This window comes from Hippopotamus amphibius, chromosome 11, assembly GCF_030028045.1.
Source record: "Hippopotamus amphibius kiboko isolate mHipAmp2 chromosome 11, mHipAmp2.hap2, whole genome shotgun sequence".
Classification (NCBI taxonomy): Eukaryota; Metazoa; Chordata; class Mammalia; order Artiodactyla; family Hippopotamidae; genus Hippopotamus; species Hippopotamus amphibius.
This window is the reverse complement of record NC_080196.1, coordinates 87565780-87585167: the sequence shown is the minus strand read 5'-3', so window position 1 is coordinate 87585167 and position 19388 is coordinate 87565780. Positions and strand designations below refer to the sequence as shown.

The 19388-nt window shown below is 44.1% G+C and overlaps 1 protein-coding gene across 1 annotated transcript in view; it reads left to right on the top strand.

The window, feature by feature from the left end:
• Positions 1 to 12257: 12257 nt before the first annotated feature.
• The window catches only part of PSTPIP2 (proline-serine-threonine phosphatase interacting protein 2), an 80666-nt gene continuing 73535 nt past the window's right edge, over positions 12258 to 19388 (top strand). Inside the window, exon 1 of the mRNA XM_057698293.1 lies at positions 12258 to 12366. Within this exon, the coding sequence (XP_057554276.1) occupies positions 12334 to 12366 (33 nt within the window). The 5' untranslated portion in view covers positions 12258 to 12333. The remainder of the gene's footprint in view (positions 12367 to 19388) is intronic.

The following is a 19388-nucleotide window of genomic DNA, read 5'->3' as shown; positions in this document are numbered from 1 at the left end:
AAAGAAGTGAGATTACTTTGAGGAATTGGTAAACATGTTTCTTAGCTTTTTTTACTTATTATTGAAGTTAGCAGGCCTACATAATATTGAAGACTGAGTGTTTTGTAAGATTCTAGGGTGCTTTGTGATTAAGGAGAAATGCACTAACTGAATATATGTGGCAAATTCATATTTGATAAAATTTCACATTTGGGTGGCTTCTCTGCCCAGACTAATCTGCGTAAAGAGGTACTGTAGGCAGGAAGAAAATAGGGCAACTAAAATTCTCAAGGAGATGAAAAAAATGAAGAATGAAAGATTAGAACAGAAAGTGAGAAAGGAGTTATCGGAACGAATAAAATTGTGAACACGTCAGTATCTTCTCTTGTGCCTTAAACATACCTTTCATAAGCTGCAGTTCTTAATTATGAGGTGATCAAGTTTTCATGGTTAGTATTTTTGATCTTATTTAGGAAATTTATACAGTCAAAAAGATAACTTTTCTACTAAGAGTTCTAAAGATTTGCTTTAAAAACTTAATTCATGTAGTTGTGTAGAGAGATTATGGAGTTAGCAAGTATGAAAGGGTAAGGTGAGCAGGTTGGAGACTTCGGCAAGAGTTGCATCTGGAGGTAGAGTTCCTTCCATGGCAGACCTCAGGTATTTTAACTGGATGAGATTCACCCACGTGGAGAGTAATCTGCATTACTCAAAGTCTGCTGCTTTTTAAGTGTTAATCATCTAAAAAATACCTTCACGTGGGACTTCCCTGGCAGTCCCAGTGGTTAAGACTCTGTGCTTCCAGTGCAGGGGCTCAGGTTCAATCCCTGGTTGGGAAACTTATGATCCCACATGCTCCACGGCATAGCCAAAAAGAAAAAAAAAAACCCCACAGCAATATCTAAACTGGTGTTGGACTAAAAACTGGATACCACAGCCCAGCTGAGTTGACATATAAGATTGAGCATCATAATCCATTTGGAGTTGTGTTTTTATGTAGGGATCAGAAATTTTTTTTTTCCTTTTTCATATGCATATCCAGTTTTTCCAGCTCTGTTTATTAAGTGGTTCCTCCCCACTTAACCTGTCATGGTATCTGTGTCATATTTTTAGTTTCACCCATGCCTGTGTCTTTTTGGGCTCTATTTTAAATTGCTAACACAGGCATATAATTTAAAGAATCAAAACACGGCTCTTGAAAAATGGCAATCACTTGCTTGTCCAGCCCCAACTTTCAGCTCTCTAAAAGCAACTAACTTAATTTTATTTTTGTCAGTTGCCTTCGTATTGTGGTTTTTATTATGCCACTTTTATGTTGTATTTGTGATCTATTGATTTCATCCAGTAGGTAAGAATTTTGCATGTGGACACTCACACTACACACCCCACTATAATTAACTATCGTTAAACATGCTTTGGAATAAAGAGAAGTTTTGCTTCATGAACTGACTTTATGAGCTGATGAAAGCCAAAATGTTTATTTTTACCTTCTTAGTCTTGGTAGGCTCTTTGTATAAACAGAATATTTTAAAAATTGTAGCACTATAATTTGTCTAATGATAGATGATACTGATACTAAGAGCAAATATCCCCTATGAAAAGAGATTTTGTGAGTCTGGTCGTTTAGATTTTAGTTTTTACTATCCATAAGCTGTATGAATTTGGTAAGTAATTTAAGTCTTTGTTCATGTAAATTTTTGCTGGTTTTGCTAGAACGTGTCAAAAAGAGTTCTAATCTGGGACTTCCTAGGTGGCACAGTGGTTAAGAATCTGCCTGCCAATGCAGGGGACACTGGTTTGATCCCTGCTCCAGGAAGATTCCACATGCCACGGAGCAACTAAGCCCCTGCACCACAACTGTTGAGCCTGTGTGCTGTAACTACTGAAGCCTGGGTGCCTAGAGCACATGCTCCACAAGAGAAGCCACTGCAGTGAGGAGCCTGCATGCCACAACTAGAGAAAGCCTGTGTGCAGCATCAAAGACCCAACGTGGCCAATAGATAAATTTATGTGTATATATATTAAAAAAGTGTTCTAAGCTATATATGGCCCTTTCCCTGGTTTTACTGAGCTAAAGCCCAGCCCATTCTATTGCAGCAGTGAACCAGGAGCAACAAATGGAGATGCAAATGCAACTTTTGTTTTAGCCACCCATAGACTAACATGATGGGACACCTGGGCACCTGGTTGTTCTGAACAGGCAGGCCTGCACCCTCTGCCCAATGGCCTTCCTGTGTGGCAGCCAAATGGCCTGTCATAAACTGTACAGCTTAGAGGAGTGGTGAATATCTGAGAAGATACTTGACCTTTGAAATTTGAGGTTTTATGGCTTTTAGATTTGTATTTTTAAATCTATTGATAATAAAGTCTAGCTCTGCAAAAGTCCTCTAATGTCTCTTTTAAGGGTATAACCTGTGATTGTAGGATTATTGAGGTAGGCATTTTTTTTTTTTTTTTTTTTAAATTATTAGCTGCGTTGGGTATTCATTGCTGTGCGTGGGCTTTCTCTAGTTGTAGCAAGCGGGGGCTGCTCTTCATTGTGATGCATGGGCTTCTCATTGTGGTGGTTTCTCTTGTAGAGCACAGGTTCTAGGTGCTCAGGCTTAGTAGTTGTGGCATGTAGTCTCAATAATTGTGGCTTGTGGGCTCTAGAGTGCAGGCTCAGTAGTTGTGGTGCACGGGATTAGTTGCTCCACGGCATGTGGGATCTTCCCAAACCAAGGATTGAACCCGTGTCCCCTGTATTGCAGATGGATTCTTAACCACTGCACCACCAGGGAAGTCCCAGGCATATTTTAAATAGTGCTTAGTTTTTTATCAACTATGAGATGAACGCTTAAGAGGGTACAAAGTGAGCAAGACAGAAGGACCCTCTCAGTAACGTATCTAGGGTTAAGGAGGGAGGACAAAAGACATTTAATGTAATGACTTTGTAAATGCCGTGCAGTTACTACATAGAAATACAAATAAGATGCAGTAAGTAACTAGTACAAAATGCCATTTGAATTAAATATGTATGGGTAGAACTGGAAAAGAGTTTGTGGAGGAATTGGCCTTTGACCAGAGGAAGACTTTTTACTTTTTTTTAAATTGAAGTATAGTTGATTTACAATATTGTATTAGTTTCAGGTATACAACAAAGTCTTTTTTTTCAGAGTTTTCCGTTATATGTTATTACAAGATATTGAATATAGTCCCCTATGCTATACAGTAAATCCTTGTTTATATACGGTAGTATGTATCTGTTAATCCCATACTCCTACTAATTTATCCCCCTCCCTTTCCTGTTTGTTAGCCATAAGTTTGTTTTCTATGTCTGTGAATCTGTTTTGTAAATTAATTCATTCGTGTTATTTTTTTAAACTAACTTATTGGCTGCATTGGGTCTTTGTTGCTGCACATGGGCTTTCTCTTGTGTTGAGAGGAGGCAACTCTTCATTGTGGTGCTCAGGCTCCTCATTGTGGTGGCTTCTCTTGTTGCAGAGCACAGGCTCTAGGCACATGGGCTTCAGTAGTTGTGGCCTGTGGGCTCAATAGTTGTGGCTCATGGGCTCTATAGAGTGCAGGCTCAGTAGTTGTGGCACACAGGCTTTGTTGCTCCATAGCATGTGGGATCTTCCCGGACCAGGGATCCAACCTGTGTCTCCTGCATTGGCAAGTGGATTCTTAACCACTGTGCTGCCAGGAAAGTCACATGTTACTTTTTAGATTCCACATACAAATGGTAATCATAATATTTGTCTTTCTCTGACTTAGTATGATAATCTGTAGGTCCATCCATGTTGCTGCAAATGGCAGTATTTCGTTCTTTTTTGTAGCTGAGTAATGTTCCATTGTGCGTGTGTGTGTGTTTGAATACACAGAGCACATCTTTTTTATTTGTTCATCTGTTGATGGACATTTAAGTTGCTTCCATGTCTTGGCTGTTGTAAATAGTGCTGTGGTGAACATTGGAGTGCATTTTCCTCCCTCCCTGCCTCCCTCCCTCCCTGCCTCTCTCTCTTCCTTCCTTCCTTGCTTCCTTTTTTGGCTTCACCGAGTCCCAGGATGCATGTTTCAAATTAGAGTGTTTGTCTTTTCTAGATATATGCCCAGGAGTGGGTTTGCTGGCTCATATGGTAGCTCTACTTTTAGTTTTTCAGGAACCTCCATACTGTTCTACATAGTGGCTGCACCAATTTACATTCCCACCAAGTGTAGGAGGATTTTCTTCACATCTTCTCCAGCATTTATTATTTGTGGACTTTTTGGTGATTGGCCATTCTGACTAGTGTGTGGTGATACCTCAGTTGTTTTGATTTGCATTTCTGAATTAGTGATGTTGAGCATCTTTTCATGTGCCTGTTGGCCATTTGTATGCCTTTGGAGAAAAGTCTGTTTAGGTCTTCTACTCATTTTTTGATTGGGTTGTTTGTTTTTTTGACATTGAGTTGTATGAGCTATTTGTATATTTTGGAAATTAACCCCTTTTTTTAAATTATGAAAATACTCAGACCTAAGAAAAGTTGAAAAAATAGTACAGTTAACACCCATTTACTCTTCATCGATACACACCAGTTAATATTTTGATGCATTTGCTTTATTCATTACTTCATTTATTCATTTTTTCTGGTGAACCATTTGAGAGTAAGTTGCAGGCATCCTGACAGTTTGGACACTTGAGTTAAAAAATTTCATCTATATCCTAAGAATAAAGATATTATTCATCTTTATAACCACAATACCACTATTACAGCTAAGAAAAAGAACATTGATTCACTAATATGCCGTCCTTATGAAAATTTCTGTAATTTTCTCCCCAGCATCTTTCACTGAATGGTTTTGGGATCTAAAGATTCTTTCCTAAAATAGTTATTACAACATTGGGAGTTGTAAAGTGGTGGTGGTATAATTCCTTTCTACACTTACTAGCTGGCATTCTCTCAAGGAGAGCATTCGTCTCATATCAGTATGAACCACAGATTGCAAAATCAGCAACGGGAAGATGCTCCTGCAGTAATGGATGGAGGAAACCAGGTGTAAGCTTTCTAGTCCTCTCCCAGTGCAAGGGTTTTATTGGGGCTAGTCACATGGGCATCCTCTGCCTAGCATGTTTCAAAATTCCAGACTCCCAGAAGGAAACAGGTATTCAGCATAAGCCATATTGTATAAACAGTTTAGGCACAAAATTTTTATATCAGTGTTGAAACTGAAAACCAGTCAAGTTCCTAGATGATAGTCAAGGGCTGACCATGCAAGCAGGCTTTTCTGGGGATAGCAGCAGTCCCGACCTGCTGTGTTAACTCTTTTGCACAGGCATCTTTAAAACAGTAATTATCAGCAGGGCTCTCTGAGGCAGGGCAAGACCAGCCTGCAATATTGACCTCATTGTGCTCTCCTGGGGTCCTGTATTTAGCCAGTGAAAACAAATCCTATTAACCATAAAGATGTCTTTTAGAAAGGTGGTTTCCACAAGTTTCTGTCTGAACCTATTTTATTTGGCCAAGGCATCAACTGAGGCCCAGCACAACTATGGCCCCTGAATGCCTTCCTGAACTAAGCCTGTGTCATGACACTTCATTCAGATTTCATTAGGTGTTTTGTTTTTTTATCCCCTCATGGATTTCTTTAGCTTTTACTTAATGTCCTTTTTCTTTTCCTTGGATATCCTCACATCCAGGATACCACATTAATCATCATGTCTCCTTAGCCTCCTCTGGGCTGTGACAGTTTTTTAGGCTTTCCTTGTTTGTGAGGGATAGTAATTAGGTGTTTTATAAAATGTTTCACTTTGAGTTTGTCTTATACTTTCCTCGTGTTCAGACTAGGGTTATAGGTTTTTATGTGAAAGACCACAAAGATAAAGTACCAGTCTGGTCACCTGATGTCAAGGGTACATAATGTCGAAGTGAATTATGACTGTTGATCTTGATCTTGATCACCTGCCAGAAGTCGTGTTTATCAGGCTTCCCCACTGTAAGGTTATTCTCCCCCAACCTCCTTCCATATTGTATTCTTAGAAAGGAAGTGACTTTTCATAGCTTCCACTAAAGAGATAGGAAGTTTTGCTCACCTCCTTGAAAGTGGAATATCTATATAAATTAACCTTGGAATTCTGCACAAAAGATTTATATGTTCTTGGGACTTCCCTGATGGCACAGTGGTTAAGACTCCGTGCCCCCAATGCAGGGGGCCTGGGTTCCATCCCTGCTCAGGGAACTAGATCCCACATGCATGCCGCAACTAAAAGTTAGCATGCCACAACTAAGGAGCCTGCCTGCTGCAACCAAGACCCAGCACAACTAAATAAACATTTAAAAAAAGAGACATATATTCTTTGTGTATTCAGTCACCTCTTTATGTCAGTGCGAATTCATGGTTAATTATTTATACTTTGGGTTATAATCCATTATTACATTTCTTTTGTTCAAGTTGTTCCAGCTTTGGCTATTGGGGACTCTTTCAATTGGCTCCTGTGTCCCTTTGCAAAGCCCTCAATTGTGTATGTGTATATATGGGCTTTCTGGTACTACAAGATGCTCCATATTTACCTTACCTTGTATATTTCCAGTCCCAGCCCTCAAAATTGTCCTGGTTTTTTGGTTGTGGTTTTACAAGATACACACACACACACATGCACATACATAAATACATACTGGATATGAGTTCTTTGTAGGATAAATGTACCATAAATTTCCTCTTCTATTCTTTAGCTTGCCTTTCACTCTTAAATGGTGGCTTTTGATGAAAAACAAACAAAATCCACAGGCTGTAGGTTGTCTTCTGTGACAGTGACTATCAAAGTTTTTCCATCTTTAAACCACTTCGACCAGGAACAGATCCTCTGAGTTCCTTACTTTCACTTATGAAAATTCTAATCTTAAAAAGTGTCGAGGAGGGCGAATTTCCCCCTCCCCCGCTTTGACTGGCCTACTAATAAAATTGACACCTGACAGATTGAGAGAAAAAGTAACAAAATTTAATTCATGCACATGGAGGTCTCAGAAATGGGATATAAGAAGTGGCTAAAGCAGGCGTCTTTTATACTTTTTAGACAAAGAATAACTTTGAGAGGAATTGTCAGGACAAAGAAACGGGCTTTACACTGTGCTCGGGGACATGAGACAGAAACAGGCACGTGGTTTCTATGAAACACCCAGAAAAGGGAAGTCCATGTGGAGAGAAAGCAGGCTGGTGGTTGAAGGAACTGGGGTTGGGGGCAGTGGGGGTGTGGATTAGAGAAGACGACCTAATGGATACGGGGTTTCCTTACCCTAAGGGGGGTTGTCGGAACTGCATGGGATTGGTGGCTGCACCATCACACCAAGGATGTACCAAAAGCTCCTAACATGTATACTTTGGTGGGTAAAATGACAAATTTTGTGTTCTGGAAATTTCATATGATTAACAAATTATGCAACCTATAAATTAAAGTATACTGAAATAAAGCAGTCATTACCCAGAACACACACACACACGCAAAGAAACTTAGGCTTTGGGTGCTTAATAAGGGAGAAAAAACACAGTTCGGGCTTGGGGTAGTAAATGAAAGTACAGTAACAGGTTTTGTTTATACAGGCTTCTTGGCCCTGAATTCCCTATCTCTGGTGATAAGGATGTCTTTCAACCTCCTAGTACAAGGAGGGCACCTTTCAAACAGGGAGATTTATTTCCTGCTTTCAGGGAGACAGAGAGGATGGTGGAAGTGTCCCTCTTGCATTTGCAACTTAAGTAACTTTAATTTAAAATCAATATGCCACTGAGGCATATTTTGCGGGTGGTCTGCCTTGGGCCCCAACAGTGGTATTCACCCTAACCCTTGCTTTGATCTATGCAGCTAGCCCTTGGGCACTGAAGCCTCCTCCTGGAATTTTTCCCTTTGTATTCTATTCCTGTCCTGTTTTGACCCTCTGCTCTACTCCTCAGTCTGCTCAGCTTCTAATCTTAGTGACAAAATGCAGCCTCTCTGCTTTTGACGTTGATTTGGCAGACCTAATAACAGTTTTGTCCTGCCCTATGGTGCTTTTGTACCATGGCCTCTGCTTGGCCAGGTCCTGGTCCTCAGATCCTGGCTGTACCTCCTTGGCCAGGTTTGCCCCTGTCTCCTGGAAGGGAGGGATCAGAATACAGGAACTGAGGTAAAAATCAGTACTGCTGGTAATGATCAGAGAGAGCTTATTGAATTCCCTGACTGGCTCCATTTTTGTTTAATCCCTAAGAGGCTACTCCATGAGAAAATATCATCCTTATCTTGAGGTGCTTTGCAGTCTTCTTGGGGAGGTAAGCTATCCAAGAGGAACAGAAATTAGAGAAGACCATAAAGATATAAATCATATATCATTAAGGGCTAGTTTGTGTGATAAGGATGGCAAGTTCTAGAAATTCAAGCACTGAGAAGACACTGAAGGCTGGAGGTGAAGTTGCTGAGATGGAACTTGGGCAGAAAGAAGAGCAGCACCAAGGCAGCCTGCAAAGGAGGAGCAAAGTTGGGATGGCAGAAGAGCCTGACTGGCCTGGGCTGAGGAGAGGGGAGGAAGCCAGGGAGTGAAGTGGAAAAGGTCAAGGTAGAGAAGGTCTTGAGGGCCACATAGGGACATTTGGGACTTAATTTGATAGGGAACATGGCTTTGTAAGGAGAGCAGAGACAAGAAGAAAGCAGTGTTTCAAGAAGGAACAACTAAGACGAGTTGGTGGAGGGGAGGAAGAGGAATGCAGGTCAATCTTTTAAAGCATGAAAGGAAAATTGGTGATTTTAGTGGGCATTTGTTATTTTTGCCACTCACCATCCATTTATCCTATTTCATGGAAAAGATCCTTAATTCCTTCTGGGGAAGCCTCCCTTTCCACCACAACTTTTCTGGAAAACAATTTGACAGTTTTATTTCAAAACCTTAAAAATGTTTATATTATTTAACCTGTAATTCCACTATGAGGAATTTTTTTTGAGGTATAGTTGATTTTCAATGTTAATTTCTGCTGCACAGCAAAGTAACTCAGTTGTACATACATATACATTCTTTTTTAAAATATCTTTTCCATTATGGTTTATCATAGGATACTGAATATAGTTCTCTGTGCTATATATTGGGACTTTGTTGTTTATCCATTCCATATATAATAGCTTACATCTGCTAACCCCAACCTCCCACTCCATCCCTCTCCCAAATCCCTCCCCCTTGGCAACCACAAGTCTGTTCTCCATGAGTCTGTTTCCTTTTCATAGATAAGTTCATTTATGTCATATTTTAGATTCCACATATAAATGATATCATATGATATTTGTTTTCCTCTTTCTGACATCACTTAGTATGATAATCTCTAAGTCAACCCATGTTGCTGCAAATGGCATTATTTTGTTCTTCTTTATGGCTAAGTAGTATTCCATTGTATATATGTACCACATCTTCTTTATCCATTCATCTGTTGATGGACATTTAGGATGTTTCCATGTATTGGCTATTGTGAATAGTGCTGCTATGAACATTCCATTATGAGGAATTTTAACAAAGTTTATATAAAAGATATTTATCACAGTAATATTTCTAAAAGCATTAAGAAAATGCTAAGGAAGTATTCATATATCCACTTGGGAAATTATGAAAAGTTAAAAAATGATACTGAAGATTTTTCTTTCTAATTTTTGGAGGATTTGAAATAAACTAACATTGTATAAATTCAGAGGTCCACAGGGCATAAAGTGAAAAGTAGGTCTCCTTCCCTCCTATGTCTCTCTGCTCTATCTCCCCCATAAGAAGGACCCATTTAAAACGTGTGTGTCTATTCTTTTTCCTCCTTATCCAAATAGCAGGGTTTTTTGCATCTTGGTTTTTTTCCCACTTAATAGCTGGTGATTGTCTCACTTTTTTAATGCTTGAATATGATTTCATTGTATAGCTATATCACAGTCTATTGACCTTGTTCTCCATTGATGGCATTTAGTTGTTTCAAATCTTTTGCCAGAATAACCATGCTGCTATAAATAAGTGTATACATATTTCACTTTGCACACATGCGGATATGTGGAAGGTAAATTCTTCAACATGAAATTTTGGGGTCAAAGCATAGGAGCATTTAGGGAACTCCCTGGCCCTCCAGTGGTTAGGACTCTGCGCTTTCATTGCCGACGGTGTGGGTTCAATCCCTCAGGAACGATCCCACAAGATCCCACAAGCCTTGAGGCAAAAAAAGAAAGAAAGAAAGAAAAGAAAAGAAAGCAAAAGAAAAAAGGAGCATTTAAAATTTTGAAGACATGGCCAAATTTCTCTTCACAGAGAATTTCAATTTTTACATGAAAGATTGTCTCTCCTGTCCATTTGGCCAGCACCATGTGCTATCAAACTTTTTGTTAGGAAAAGTGGATTAAAGGACTTTAGAAAATACTAATGAAATATTGTTAAGTTACAAAAGCAAGACTCAAAATTTCATGTACATCAAGAGCTTAATCATGGAAACATATTATTGGAAGAGATAATGACAAAATATTAACAGTGGTTTATCTTAAATGTATTGATCATTAAACCTCATTATTCCATAGTTGCTATAGTAGTGTTATTTAACTTCGTTAGTAAAGTGTCCCAAATTTGTTATAAACCCTTGGATATAGTACAGATATTTCTTTCTTTTTATTCCCAACACCAGGTGATGAGGTTAATAAATGAGGAATGAATGAGGACTATTTTCCGGCAGCGACAACCATTTGCAATTTGCAATCTTGCCACCAGGTGGTGGAAGAGAATTAAAATTCTGGAGACTTTGGGTTCTGAGTCACGAAAATCAAGTACAATATACCATGAGATATTTTAAAAATGTTAAAAATGAAAACAGACAATTAGAATTGTATTTAAAATATTTATTCCAAAATATTCAAAGCCCCCAGGAAAAATATTGATGCTGTTTGTGGCACTTCAGCGTCTTTCATTTCCCCAGTTGGCACTATTTCTTACCCCTCCTGCTGTTCAGCCTGTCCTCCTGGTGCCCACTGTGGCCTCTGCTGCCCCTGACGATGTTGTCAGGCTTCTCTTTCTTACTTCTAACCTCACTGCTTTCCAAAGAGATGAACAACCAGACGATCAGATGCATGTCCTCGGAGTGACCCAGGGCTGGAGGCTACCTCTCCATCTTTGTTGTTGCGGACGCCTCTAGTAGTGGGATTTCATCAAGGCGGGTGGGGGGGAGGTTGAGGGGGGACGAGGAGGGGTGGGTGGTATTACCAGGCAGAACCTTCCTACTGTCCTTCAAATCACCCCGGCAATTGTCCTTTCACTGTGTCTGGACCAAGCTAGAACCTGCTCAGAGGCAAATCTTGCCTCTCCGGGCATGAGGTTGTGGCCTGGCACTCTTGACCTTCATTCTCCCCTCCTTGAATGGATCTGTCCCAGGAATGACCTCTATCTTTGGCTCTGATTCTGTTTAGAAGGGCAGAGCTGTAACCGAGCTCTTCATACCTTAAATACGCTGTGATCTTGGGCAAGTCAATCAACCTCTCTGGGCCTCAGTTTTGGTTCAGGGCATGTAGCACAGGGCAATACTTTGTCCCAGAGTGCTGTATTACTACAAAGCCGGGATGGGCCTGACTTGCCCTGGGTTATGTTTATGAGGGTGTTATGTTACGAGAGTGGAGGCAGAGGAAGGAAGCTGGGGGGTCCTACATCTGGAATGGGATTGGTGGAGAAGGATCTTGGGTCTGGGGCCTAAGAATGCGGAAGGGTCGGGGAGGAGCTGAGTTCCCGGAAGCCTTGTAAGGAACCCACCGAGGGACCTAGAGTCAAGGGGAAACAGTATCAGTGACCTTTCCATGACTTTTAGACTAAAACATGCTATCTGTGGCGGGCGCCTCTGGGGTCCTGCACTTGACCAGCTGAAGGGTCCACACCTGACGCGGCCGCTAGCATTGTCAATGCTCAGGCTTCACGGAGCCGACAAGCGGTGCCTGCGAACACCTCCCATCCGGCGGGGGCTCCTTCCACCGCCGCGCTGAGCCCTGGATTTCTCCGCGAGGAACTGGGTCGAGTGAGGAGGGGGCTTGTGGGCAGGAAAGGATCCGAATTCGGGGAGGCGACGGGTTCCTTTCAAGGCTTAAAGGCCTCCCGAAGGAGGGGGATGTAGGGCTTACTAACTGATGCCTGACGCCGCAGGGCTCTAACCCTCCATCCCGCGCGGGACGACTGCGCAGTGCGGGATGCCTGGCGGCGCGGGGCGGGCGCCGGGTGCGGGAGGCGCGGGGCAGGCGCGGGGTGCGGGGCGCCGGGGCGGGGCGGGGCGCCGGGGCAGGGCAGGGCGGGGCCGGGCCGGGCCGGGCCTGGCCGCGTTGCCGGCCTTGACAGTCCGCGGCCTCGCGCGCCTGCTCCGGCTCCCTCCGCTCCTTGCGCGCCAGCCATGAAGGGCTCACTGTTCAAGGAGAACTTTTGGGTAAGTCGGCGGGGCAAGCGGCCCATGGCCGGGCTCGGGAGCGGAGGCTCGGAGGGGAGCCGCGGGCCCGTGCCCAGTGCTCCGGGGCAGAACCCGAGGGGACGCGCTGCCGCCGGCCCCTCTCTGCGCTGCCCCCAGCGCGCCGCGCGCCCTCGGGTCCCCGGCGCCCGATTCCCAGTTTTCCCCTCTGCCGCCCGCGCCCCCGGACACCGCGGACGCGTTGTAGCCTTAGAGTCGGGACACTCACCCCTCATCTCACACATGGGGAAACCGAGACCCCAAGGGAGGAGCCAGCCACCCGTCCGGGGAGAGTCGCCGGTGGCTCCGGAGGCTGCCCTGTGAGCGGATCTGGGGGGACGTGGGGCGGAGAAAGTGGGGTGAACGTCGCCGGGCGCATCAGCTTTTACAGGTCCGCGGAACCGTACAGCCTGTCGGAGACAGGTTAGAGCCCGGCTAGCCCGTGCAGAGCCTAAAGGGGTTCTCTAGCAGAAGCTTTGCCGGGTTCCGCAGCCGCGTTTCCTGAGCCCCTTCCAGCCTTTGCCCCAGCTCAGGGGGAGGTCGGTGCGTGTGGGAGACCCTGCGAGCTGGTGGGGGCATCTGAGCCCGAGGACGGGCCCAACCAGGAGGCAGCAGTTCTGCCTACCCCTCTCCCTCTGTCCAATCCGCCCCCCCGCGCGTCCCCCCGCCTCCCGCTCCGTCCTCTCACTCCCCAGATGCCCCTCAAGGGGGAGGAACCGCCCTCATCCCTTTAAGGCAGGAGCAGAAAGTCAGCACGTCTCCAGACTGACCTACTGCTGCCAAGCCGCCCCAGCTCCTTACTTGGGACCCTGATCGTCCCCCATTTAGCCTCATAGCTGCCCAGCAGTTTCCTGTCCCCTATAGAGAAACCTGGCCCCATAACCTCAGGGATGCAGTTTAGACCCTGCCTCGTGTCCCCTTTCCTGGAGTTTCTGAGGTTCTCCTGGGGCACTGCCCACCTGTAGGGTACGCCCCCCCCCCCCCATCCTCCCCCGCAGCTTCACAGAGAGGGTGAACAACCTTGCAGCTGGGCCCTTGAAGAGGCCTTGGAGTTCTTTGGGTAGAATAAAGGACTTCTGGGTTCCACGACAGGCATTGTGGGAAAAAGCAGGGCAGAGAGACCTGCGTTTCTTCCCTTCATAGTGTAACACTCAGTTTTCAGATCTCTGCCCAATGTCTTCTCTTCAGAGAAGCCTTCCCTGATTGTGCCCAATAGCACACATTCTGTTCCTTCATAGCATTTGTCAGTATTGGTTTTGAGTGTGGGGGCCTACAAGCATATGAGCACCTTGTGGACAGCTATTGTGCTGGCTTTCAGTGCCACTGCCCCTTGCACAGGCTGATGCCAGTGGGTTCTCAGCAAATAGTTGCTGAATGAGTACAGGGGATCTGTAAGGCTGACAGGGCATGTAGTGGGGTGAGAGCTGTGGTTTCCATCCTCAGAGGGCTCCCAGGCCGTAGGAAGGCAGCCCCGCCCTGCCCCAGCCTCTCCCAGTGCAGACTTGCAGGAGTGGTTAGGGGAGGGGGTAGATATGAGGTCTGTGTTGGGAGTTAGAGGTTGGGTGCAGGTCCAGGGGAGAGAAATTTCTGGGTTTTTACTTTTTTTTTCCCTCTGAGTTTTTACTTTCAGAAGATATGAGATCCTGAGAGACAGTTTGCAAAGATATCTTCCATCTCTAATTTCCTGTGATACTTTATGTCAAATAGTAAAAACAGTAATAGTTAACATTACTGGGTATAGATTCTATAGCAAGCACTGTTCTGAACACTTTATACATACTACTCATTTAAGTCTCACAACTGCTATGGGGTACCTTACTGACTATCCCATTTTACAGATGAGGAAACTGAGTGGCAGACAGGTTAAGCAATGTTCCCAAGTTTGTAGAGCAGGACTCTTGCGTAGACCAAACGCTCAGTGAATGCCTTCAGCGAGGCCAGTGCTCAGCAACAGTGTCCCTTTGGCACTGCCAGGGGTAGATGGTGGGACCTTATTTGACTCTTCATGTGGATGTCTTTCTCCTTCAGCTCTAGCCACAAGCTCCTGGGAGGTTTGCATGGGTCCCACCATCCACTGAGCCCCCAGCACCATGATGGCGCTTTGTATGTGGATGCTCAGGAATCAGGCAGATCGGACAGTCAGCCTGGATCTGGGAGAAAAGGGGCATAAGGGAAAGAATTGGAGACCTCAGGGGCTGCCTGTGATGCTCTCACACTCTCAGGGGTGGGGGTGGGGAGCAAGACTATTGTTATCACTGAGGGGATGACAATAACTTTCATGCTTCAAGGACAAGAAGGTTGTGATTATATAAGGTAGAAAACTTTGGAAGCACAAGTGGGTATCAGTTGATTGAATTTAATAAATATTTAAGAAAATACCTTCTCTGTATAGAAGTGGCATTTGCAGGGGTAAGACCACCCTCTTAGGTCGAAGGTATATTCTTCATTAGGAAGCCGGCAGGGAGGGCAGGCTTTGGTCTTGAATGCCTGTCCTCAGGGATCTAGAGGACAGAGGGGTTGGGGGATGGGAGAGTCTAGCAGGGGTGAAGAAAACTAGGCCAGGGATAGAAAGGGTCTGTTCCAGGACGGAAAGCAGAGGGAAGGGACAGGAGGAGACAGATGGGAGGAATGGCAGAGGGTAGAAAAAGTCAGAGCCTCAGGGCAAGGTCACCTATTGAAGCTGAGCAGTAGGGGAGAGGAAAGGAGGCCTTGGAGGAAGCTGTGTGTAAGGTGAACAGGAGAATGAGGTGCGGGCCCCAGAAATAAGGAAGTCAGACGAGGAACTGGTTTGTGGGGAGAGAAGGAGAAGGAGGATGCCGAAGCAATACTGACATTTAACCACAGGGGTAGCACTGGTGAGGACCAAGGCCAGCAGCGTCCTGAATCCCTCACCCCAGCCCCCACCCCCCACCCCCCAGGACCATGCCTGGGTTGCTGGATATGGGGAGTTCTTGGGGAAGGAACAGGGTACCAGACAGCAGCATTTGGGGATATTTTAATATTTTAACAACCGCCACAGACACGTCAGTGAGTGTGCTCTGCTGTCTGGTGGTCCACATTCCAGGTTTGAAGGGCTGGTGGAGATGACCCCAGCACCTTGGAAGGGGCGTCCAGGCAAGAGAATGCATGCAACAGCATAAGGTACAGAAGGGCCATCAGCAGAGGCTCTGAGGTGGCCTGGCCAGGTTGCAATCCCAGGTCTGCCCTGTATAGCTGGGTGACCTTGGGCAGATTACTTCAACTCCTGTTTGCAGTTTTCCCACGTAGAAAACTGAAGATAATATCAATGTCTATACTCTAGGACTGATGTGAAGATGAAATCGGAGTTTAGTACGTACCTGGCACCTAGTGAGCACTTATGATTGCCAGCTATCATCAGCACAGAGGTGACAGAGGAACCGTTGACAGTTACTCAAGGAGAGAGACTCAAGAGATAAGAAGTCCCAGAGAAGCACTCTTGGCGACTACCTGTGTTTCGGCAGGAGGAGAGAGGGGTCAGAGAAAGAGAGGCAGAGATGCAGGGATTCAATCCTCACAGGAGCCATCACAGGCCCAGGAGAGGATGTTCCGTGGAGACTGAGAGGCCCACGGTCAAATGAGGTAGATGTTCCTGCAAAGGTATAGGTCAGCGCATACTTTATAAATAATCTTATTCAAATGCACCATGGAACCTTCTCAGTGTTCTTTAAAACTGGGGTTGGGCTTCCTAGGTGGCGCAGTGGTTGAGAATCTGCCTGCCAATGCAGAGGACACGGGTTTGATCCCTGCTCCAGGAAGATCCCACATGCCGCGGAGCAACTAAGCCCGTGTGCCAAAAAAAAAAAACAAAAAACAAAACTGGGATAGTCCCCAACTGAGTCTGCCCGACTCGAACCTGACACCTGTGTGCTGTTTTGCTCCCAGCAGTCGTGTGGTCAAGTGGTGCTTTTATTTATCCTGGTTAATGTTGGTGGTGCTTTCTTGTAAGACGAGGGACCATGGATGTGGTTTCCAGGGCTCCAGGGAAGGAGGCCACAGAAAGTCGAGGGAAAGTCCCAGCCTTTGACCTGTGATCAGTGCGACCATATACAGGTGACTGTAGAACCTGTTCCAGAAGAGGGAGATGTCCTTCTGCCCCAGGAGAGTCCCACATTCCTCACAAGGGTGTGAGGCCCAGCTTGACCCTGTATGTCCTCTAGATCCTTATTTTTGACCTGGTCTTCCTGATTCTCACGGCTCTTGGCCCAGACCAGCTTCCTACTGTCTGTTGTACACTCTACCCACCTCAGCACCTGCAGTGGGTACAGCTTCTCTGCTCTGCCTGGGGAGTGACCAGGGGAAGGCTTGGGGCCACCTGAATTTGCTCACTGCCCCTGGCCAGCCTTTGCTTAAAGCCTGTGACCACTTTGGAATCTAGTCATTCTGGGTCTTACCAGAGCTTGAGCTGGTGCTCAGCTGGCTTTGCTCCTTGACTTTTCTCTATACGGTGTGGGAGGCTGCTTTTTTTCTGAAATAAACAAAGAAGAAAACAAGTTATTATGCAGACCCTTCATGCTCACCTCATGTGCTATTTTATACAGGGTACAGGCTGTTGCTTTTTTTTTTTTTAATACTCTCCGTTGGAAACCCGTGCCTAGAAACACACCAGGAAGGCTGTTGTCCTGCCTGGTGGCAAAATTCAAGGTAAAGTCATTGACGATTGCCCCTTCCAGTTCATTATCTTCCTAGAGCAGCCACTGGGGTCTATCTTTAAAATAATTATCAAAATCCTTTTTTCTTGTTTTAGCTTCTTAAAAATTTAATGAGAGGCATGGGACCTACCATGGGAAAATAAGAAATTCTTATTGATGTATATAAAATAAAATCTGAACAAGTGGGAAGGAAACAAAAGTTTGTTAACAAACCTTAAAAAAGACGAGATGATGCAAGCATATTCTTTAAAAATCCAAATAATCCCAAAAGGTTTATAATGAAAAAACAATATAAACATTATTTATGTTGTCACAGCATGTAAAGATTGCTTTATTTTGTTTTTGTTTGTTTGTTTTGTTGCACGGCTTGTGGGATCTTAGTTCCCCGATCAAGGGTTGAACCCTCCCTCTCAGCAGTGAAAGTGCGGAGTCATAACCGCTGGACTGCCAGGGAACTCCCACAACATGTAAAGTAAAGGTTGCTAACTTTAAAGCTAAGTAGTATATTATGATTAGATCTCCATTCTTGTTTTTCCTGGACTTTCTAATTTCTCTTTTTGAGGGGAGACATTATTCACCTTTATCAGAGACTTTTTTTAATGCTCTACTATATCAGGTTTTTTTTCCCCCACAAGCAGTTTATTCACAGATTGGGCTTACATAGTGCATGTAGAATTCTGAGTTTGGAATCTCAGTTGCCCCTTATGGGAACACATGCACAGATAAATACACAAAATTAAAGTTCATTCTAAAGTCAAAAAGACTTGATGTGTGCAAACTTGGTGTAAGTATATATGGATACATGTTAATTTATGGATTTTTTTGTAAAAGCAACTATAGATGTCATCAGGCAGTCAAAGCAAAATGTTGGTTATATCCAAATATATACACTATCTGAAGTACCACTATTTGTACAACTAAGAGATAATTTTGCAATTAATTTTTGTAATTCTCATTTACCATCTCCTAAATGTAATCAGAATGTCCATTTTTGTACATATTTTGTTACAGCATAAATATCATCTAAGTTTCAGTGTTAATGAAAAGCTCATCTGGGTAGGAAGTGGCTGACATTTTTCTTTCCTCACCTACACTAGAAATCTCCAGCTTTGACAAAAAAGGAGCTTTAAATAAGAAGAGGAACTGTTGGTTAGCTTCATAGACTGATGGCCATTGTAATTTTTAAAAATATAGAACTATTAGAATTATCCAACTATATAAATGAGAATAATTAAAATATGGTTGCCAGGAATTTAAAAACTCTTATTTGTTATGAAAATCCATGAAGACTGCAGAGATATATGATCTCACTCCAGAGAAGTCAGGCAGCAGGAAACCAGACACTTTGGACACCACTGTTCAAAGAGCTGCTGTGAGTCTCACAACCTCCAACAAGGGCTTCAGAACCTCTCTCAGAGTCAGGGGCTTCTTGCTTCCAAACTGCATGTGTATAACGAAGGTGGGACGCGTAGGCTTCTTAAAGACATAGTAGACTGTTGGCTTGTTTGTTTAAACTTGTTTTCTGGGATTAGTTGTATCTTACTTTGTGCATTTGGGGCTGAAAGTTAGACAAAGGTCAAGCAGCAGATTTTAACACATGTGATAGGGTTTGTTCTTGATGAGGAGGGGAAAGCTTTTCCCCAGCTGACACTAATGCTCTCGTCTTCAACGCTTTACGCTATTTGTACATGTAAGGAGGCTCAGGGCAGCACAGGGCAGCTCAAACCCTAGTGCACAAACTCGTAACATTCATGAGTATCTATCTCTGCGAACTGTTATATGGCTTCCCAGCTTACCGGTCAGATATGGCTGTTGCGTTAGCACCGACCAGGTCACACTGGACTGCGTAGGTGGATTAGAAACCAAGTGAAGACTTTCTTTTTTTAACAGAAATGATCACAGCTAAATATTTGTGAAAGTAAAACAAAAGAGTATTCTTAGATATTTAAATGCTATATTTCCTTGCTGTTCTTTTTTTTTTTTTAAAGGCCGTGATGATCTTAAATATGTTTTCATAGATCACTGTTCATTCTTTAAACATGTTACTGTTTGTTTATGGGGGTAGTTTCCAGTTTCAAGTGCTTTTATAAATCCCCAAGAATGGTACTCAGTGACATGTACCTCAATGACATCACTGTTTTGACAACTGTATTTTAGGAGAGGGAGACACACACACAGAGAATAAAAAAATAAGAAAAGTTGTAGTGACAGAGATGGCTGACCCCTCCCTCTCACTCTCAGCGTTCACACTGTGAGGTGCAACCACACAAGACTACTTGCTACACCCCAGGAGGATTGGGGCTCGGGGAAGGGGGTGGGAGGTGTTGCTTGACT